Below are 6,908 nucleotides of genomic sequence, written 5' to 3'. Positions count from 1 at the left end.
TGTTAGCAAAGAAAACACGTATAACCATACAAATATATATATAAAAGGGTTATAACTGCATAATTATATATGAGAAAACGAGTAGCTAGGGAAGTGGAGGTCAGCTAAGCCGCGCTCCACTGTTCCAACGACCGACACGGGCGGTAAGAAGGAACTGAGGAGCGGGTGGGCCGGCAGGAGTATATATGGAGCGCCATGGTGGCGCCACTCTAGGGGGCGACCTGCCGGCCCACTGAGTTGCTAGGGTAAAAAAGTTTTCCGACGAATGTGCACGCGCGGCGCGTACACCTAACTGGAATGGATATGAGCAATCACTCGAAGAAGAATAACAGTTCCACATATGTTCAGAGATGCAGCATTAAGCAAAAGATTTTTTTAAAGTACTCAAAGCATTTCGGCAACCTCATTGTGTGTGGGTTTTTGTTTGTTTGCTTTCACAAAAAGCACAGCCCTGAAATGGGAACAGGAAGACTAGGAATCTCCTTCTAATCCAAAAAGTAGGTGTTGCCCCAAAATCTCTCATTTTCAGCTTCAGCTCTCTCACATTCTCTGCTCTGGATTGTAATTCACACTATTTTTTGTAGTTAGAATGTTCTCCAATTAAGGTGCCAAGTGCCCTCTCTTTTCTTTCAAATCCCTCTTTAAAATCCACCATTTCCAGGAATCCTTTGTTCTTTCCTCCATTGTCAATAATCTCTCCTCACTTTCCCTTCCCTGAACTTTGTCCTATGACTTATGTTTACTTTGTTGATTAGCCTTAGGCTATATGTCTACACTACACAGCTTTTAGCAACCCAGCTGTGTTGCTACAGCCATGCTGCTAAAAGTTGCACAGTATAGCCTCTGTTTGTCGGCTCTCCTGCCAACAAAGCGCTGTTCACACTGGCGCATGTCGTCGGCAAAACTTTTGTCTTTCAGGGTTGTTTCTTTTTTAAACACCTCTAAAAGACAAAAGTTTTGTTGTTCTATTGCCACAGTAAACATAGCCTTAGATAGGAAGCTCTTTGATGCATGAATCTCTTACTCTATTTGTAAAGAATAGGATAAATTACTTATTTATAACAATGAAACTTTGACTTCCAGATGAGAGATCACAGGAAAATCTGTTTGACTTGCCATGGACTCCCTTTCTATTACACACAAAGGATTAACCATTCACATAACTTACCTAAAGAGTTATGAGAAGAGGCTGAAGTGCCTAACATACTATGTTCTGATTTCAAAGGCTGAGTCTGCTGTTGGTGAGGAGCCATAGTGGATGAAATAAAAGACTGAGACAACGACTGTGACAGAGAACTGAGTGGAGAGGTTGAAAGGGAAGATGATGAATGTAAAGATGAGGAACGAGCAACAGAACCTGGAATATTGACAGGAGCTGAACTTCCCAGTAACCTTTGACCTATATAAAGAAAAAAATATTTTTGAGTTACAAAGCAACACAGTAGAATCTCTCTAACCCCATCCTCATAGGAAAAGGTTAATCAGTTATTTTACTTTTGTAAACAACCTGTATTATGTGTAAGTGCAGACACTATGCATGTTCAATCCCACGGGTCACTGAAAAGCCACTCAGCCCATCTTCCAAACATACACAAGAGGTTCCTATGATGAAAGAAAACTTGGCCCTTTGTAGAATTATTTCAGTAAAAATCTGAATAAGACTGGAAGACTTTATGCACCACATTTCCAGAATGCCCTCCAAACAAAGATCTCAAAGTAATTTACAAACATTATAAAACTCAGCCTCACAATCCTCCATGTGAGGTACATACGGAATTTGCAGGAATCACACCACTCACCACAAAGATGTAACCACCCCTAGCATGGAATACAGCAGACGGCAAAACTTCACCACAGTAAATAAGGAAGATTACCAGTAACAGGAGTTCAGGTAGGTACAATGTATTTGGCCAAGTTGGAATTTGGTTAGAACATTTGCAAATAAAGCACTGAAATACCAAATGAGCATAAGGCAGAAATGCATCCACTTAAACAGCAAAATAACTGTGTTTTTTCTGGAAGATGATGGTGAAAGACAACCACTGTCTTTCAGGAGAGACAAAAATCACATAGCCCCTTACCACAGGTGGCCATTAAAGATCTCATGCCATTTTTGCAAGAGTTGGGATGTTAAGTTTTCTAGACAAATTCCAACATAGGCAAATGCAATCCGTCTACATGACCTCCCCCCATGCAGGTTTCCTTAGTTACAATATCCTTCATTTCGGAGGTTGTATAGTATTACCATTGATATGGGGAAGGATACAGAATCATAGAATCATAGGAGTGGAAGGGACCTCAAGAGGTCATCTAGTCCAGTACCCTGCACTCATGGAAGAACTAAGTATTATCTGGACCATTCCTGACAGGTGTTTGTCTAACTTGCTCTTAAAAATCTCCAATGATAGAGATTCCACAACCTCCCTAGGCAATTTATTCCAGTGCTTAACCACACTGACAGTTAGAAAGATTTTCCTAAAATCCAACCTAAACCATCCTTGCTTCTTGTCCTATCCTCATGTGACTAAACACACACAATTTTTTCAGTCTTCCCATATAGGAAGACTGTTTTCTAGGACTTTGATCATTTTTGCTGATCTTCTCTGGACTGTCTCCAATTTGTCCACATCTTTCCTAAAATGTGGTGCTTAGGACTGGACACAATACTCCAGTTGAAGCCTAATCATCGCAGAGTAAAGCAGAAGAATTACTTCTTGTTTCTTGCTTACAACACTCCAGCTAATACATCCCAGAATGATGTTTGCTTGCTTTTTCCCCCAATAGTGTTACACTGTTCACTCCTATTTAGCTTGTGATCCACTATGAACCCCAGGTCCCTTTCTGCAGCACTCCATCCTAGGCAGTCATTTTCCATTTTGTATGTGTGCAACTGATTGTTGCTTTCTAAGTGGAGAACTTCACATTTGTCCTTACTGAATTGTCCTTATGACATGGGGAGCAGATCAAATCCCTGTTAACAAAGTTATAGCATTAGCATAATTCACGGCAGATCTGACTTTACTATGGTCAGCAGCAGAGATAAATTCTAAGCTGCACACTTAAACTGTCAGATGTATTTTCTGGTTTCCACGAGGAAACACCACTAACCCCAGTAGAGTAAAGTAACAGCTAACACATCACACTGTGTGCTTACAGAAACAATGGAGTAGCCTGCTGTTGTATCTTTACTGAAAACTGGAGAGACAATCACTCAAGCAGAAGAGCATAACGTGTCCAAACTTTGAAGAAAGTCACTCTACTAGTATTGCTTGTTGCTCTCACAACAGGAATCACAATTCATAAAACCAGATTACCGTATACAAAGAATGTAAAATCTGGTATTTAAACACAAAGTTGTTGTCAGAGCTAACTTAAAGGTGATACTAGTTATTTTGGTAATCAAGCTGTGGCAGAGCACAAGATGTCATAAGTCCACACAGTAATTACATTATATCACGTGCTGCTTTTCTGTCCTTCCACTCTCTCCTCAGTTTTATTCCCCTCTTCCCTAAAATACACCCTCCCATGCAGTTCCTTTCCCTCGCTAAATCTTAGAAATAGGCCCCTTCAGATAAGTATTAACAAGATAGATAATAGAAAATATTGTAAATCTCTCTTAAAAATTAATAAAAGTGAATGGAATTAACTGATAGGAAAAATTCTCACTGCGTTCTACCATTCTGATTTTATTGCATTTCATTGTCCACACTTTCCTTGAACGTTGACTATTTAAATTATATTTATTCTTCACACTATGTGCAAAGCACCCAGCAGCCTTCTGTCTCTCTGCAACTTATAATAATGTTAGTGGTTCTGAAGCCTTTTCTTTTTATATATGTGACATTCATTACCTTGGGGGAGGGTTCTGTAACCTCCATATTCCTCATTTTTTTATAATTGTGATCTTACATATAAAGCATGCCTTCTAAGGTATCAGTGGAAAGTTTATGATCTGCTGAAAGTCATTTGTCTACCCATATGTGTATATCAATAATGCCTATGAGGTTATGAGAACTGTGTTGTATCGTGGTCACTAAAACATGCTGTAAATTGGGGAATGAACCAGACATTAGCTCCCCAGAGGCAACAGCAAGGAAAGCAGCCAACACCCGGGTGGGGTATCAATCAACCCATGAACAACCATTGTCCAGCAAGGGAGCTCTGATGCAATGACTCAACTGCATGAGGCCACACTAGGGGAATTGCTCAGCCTTGCCTAGACACTCAGCAAGGTCCACCCAGACATGCCTGGACTTGTGTTTTCCAAGCACATGGACTGAGGGTATAAAACAGAGTGGACACATACTAGGCCTTTTCTCCTGCCCCAACCTATGTTGCAAGCAACTAAGACACTGAGAAGAAGCCAAGACTCCCAACAGAAGAGATTGGCCCAGGTTTAAGAAACAAACCTGTATATTAAGGACTGCAATATCCAGTGGAGTGAGAAACTGCTTAATCTAGATGTTGCCCAGTCTAACAGGGCTGAGAGTTTAGACTGCGTACTTATATTTTATTTCTTTTAGTAACTAACTCTGACTTTTTGCCTTGCACTTAATATCACTTAAAATCTATCTTTTATAGTCAATACATTTGTTTAACTGTTTATCTTTACCAGTAAGTTTGTATGAAGTGGGTGGCAAATCTCAGGTTTTGCAAAGGCTGGTGTATAACCACTTTCCATTGCTGAAGTGGTGAACCAATTAATAAATCTGCATTGCCCATCTTGAGTAGTGCAAGATGGTATATTCCTGAGGTACAGTGCTGGGAGCTGGAGGGATTTGGCTGGTGCCTTTCTCTGTGTGACTCATGAGTGGCTCTGGGAGCATTCATGCAATCTAGCCATCTGTGGGGCTCCACATGCTGTTGTGCTGAGTGATCACAACGCCTGGAGGGGCTTGCCGCTGGTCACTAGCAAGGCATTCTGAGAGACAGCCCAAGCTGGAGAAAGTTAAGAGGGCACAGCAGTTCCACAGTCCCAGGCTTTACCCTGGGGGGATCCCGTCACCTTATGGTCAGGAGAGATCCTCTCCATGTTCCCATCTCCCCGGTAACTCAGTATTCGCACCACCAAAAGTTTGAGAAAGGCTCGGGGTAAATGTCAACAGAACATATGTGCGATAAGGAAACAGCCAGCATGGAGCAGGTTACCAATGCACTAATAAATTATTTTAATGTTGCTTTAGTTTCCTACTGCTCCATGTGGATGTTATGAAAACATATCCTTATTTTCTTGGCAGTGTGTTGCTTTGAAATGCATGACAAATTAAATATTTCATAAAACTACAATGGCTCAGTTTTTTAACTTCCAATTTTTCCATTCTTTTTCTCCTTCCTTTTCTGCTTTCAGCTAGAAAGGATGGCATTTTTAAACTGTTTCTTCCTTGATGTTTTTCTCCCCTTCATCCTTCCTCCCAAGTTCTCTACCCCAATACTGCTCTTCCTCTGTGTTGTCTCTTCCTCTCCTTTCTCAGAACAGGCCAACTGGATGAAATATTCTCTCTCAGTTCTAAGCAGGAAAGCAAATAATGTAGAGGAAAATGTAGGTAGCCAGGAGTGAGCACTGTAAAACAAAGCTAGTCAGACCTTCAAATTAACTGGTCATTCCTTCTTTCAAATATGATTATTTTACTCATTTAATTCTTTGCACTGTTTCCTTTTAGTCACTCACTAAAAAAAAACAGAATCAACTTTTTTAAAATCAAGATGTTCAGGTCCTGCTTATTTTGAACACTGCCTCTGATGAATCTCAATGTAACTCATAATCCATGTACATATAATACAAATAGGAAGTTTAAAATATAAGGGAGCCACGGTCTTGATTTTCCCGAGAAAGATACTGAACTTGGGACTGAGTTGGAAAATGAGTTTTCATTAAAGCAGTCTAGTTCAAATTTTCTTCACTAAATAGAATTGTAGAATAATAGTCAAAGTTTCTCAATCTGAAACTGGATCCATGAAGGCAGAGTCAATTGCCAGATCAAGGCCAAAGTTTACAGTATGACTGTCCACAACATTATGAGTTGCTATATGAGTCTCAGCTGTAAGATAATTCTTCTGAAGAGTCTGATAGGGAAGAAAATACTTTAAAATAAATAATGAAAATGGATAACTTTTGTAAACTGAGTTCTTACTTGTTAATCCAATGTCACTGTTTTCTTGATCTTCTAATTCTTTATCTAAAGATGCAACATTTATATCACTAAAATGTAGATCTAAAGCAGAACCTGTTAAATAAAATATCATGTTAATGAAGATGTATCTGAATTACTGATAAAACTGTTATGTTTCCTGGAACGTCACAATATTATCTGGACCGTTATTATTATTATTTCTATTACAGTCATGCCTAGAGGACCCTAGAACCTAGATCAGGACCCCATTGTAGGTACTGTACAGACACATAATAAAGGAAAGTCTCTGACTCTTATGAGACAATGATTTTGCCTCTCGTCTACTAGAAATGTTTTAGTGTGTTAATCAAGTAGTGCATGAAGATGGGGAGGTCGGGGAGAGAGAGAGAGACACTCTGTTATGGATTAGAAATTAAGAAAGAGAGAAAAAAAGAGTAGTTAATCCTGCTGGGAAAGGGTTAAATACGTTCACTTGTCACCACACCTGAATATATGAGAGGGGGCACTGGTACTCTGGGGCTGAACAGTCCTGATGGAGGAACAGTCCTATGACCAACCAAGTCCGGTGACATTGTTTGAACTGAAATTTGTGTTATTTTATGTCTATGTAAATGAAGCCAAATGGAACAGGATGAGCTTAGACTCTGCAGTCTTATGGACTGTATTTCTACAGGAGGTTGGGAAAAGCATTTGTTCACATCACCACCAAACCTTCCACTGTAAGATGAAAGAGAATGCATTTTTGTGTACAATGAAATTGGATGCCAAACCTTGGAG

At 39.8% G+C, this 6,908-nt stretch overlaps 1 protein-coding gene across 5 annotated transcripts in view; it reads right to left on the bottom strand.

Annotated features, from left to right (window-relative positions):
• Positions 1-1,015: 1,015 nt before the first annotated feature.
• UNKL (unk like zinc finger) overlaps positions 1,016-6,908 on the bottom strand; it is a 132,367-nt gene continuing 126,474 nt past the window's right edge. The window contains exons 12-13 of one of the 5 annotated variants that reach the window (XM_030577747.1): positions 6,132-6,224; positions 1,016-1,399 (exon numbers count right to left, since the gene is read on the bottom strand). In XM_030577747.1, coding sequence (XP_030433607.1) covers positions 1,134-1,399; positions 6,132-6,224 — 359 coding nt within the window. In that variant the 3' untranslated portion in view covers positions 1,016-1,133. Of the gene's footprint in view, positions 1,400-6,131; positions 6,225-6,908 lie in introns of those variants that run through there. The other 4 variants (XM_030577749.1, XM_030577748.1, XM_030577752.1 and 1 more) reach the window with 4 other exon arrangements.

The sequence above is a fragment of the Gopherus evgoodei genome, chromosome 10, assembly GCF_007399415.2.
Source record: "Gopherus evgoodei ecotype Sinaloan lineage chromosome 10, rGopEvg1_v1.p, whole genome shotgun sequence".
In the NCBI taxonomy this organism is placed as follows: domain Eukaryota; kingdom Metazoa; phylum Chordata; order Testudines; family Testudinidae; genus Gopherus; species Gopherus evgoodei.
The sequence above is the reverse complement of the archived record's forward strand: the minus strand, read 5'-3'. Positions and strand labels throughout refer to the sequence as shown.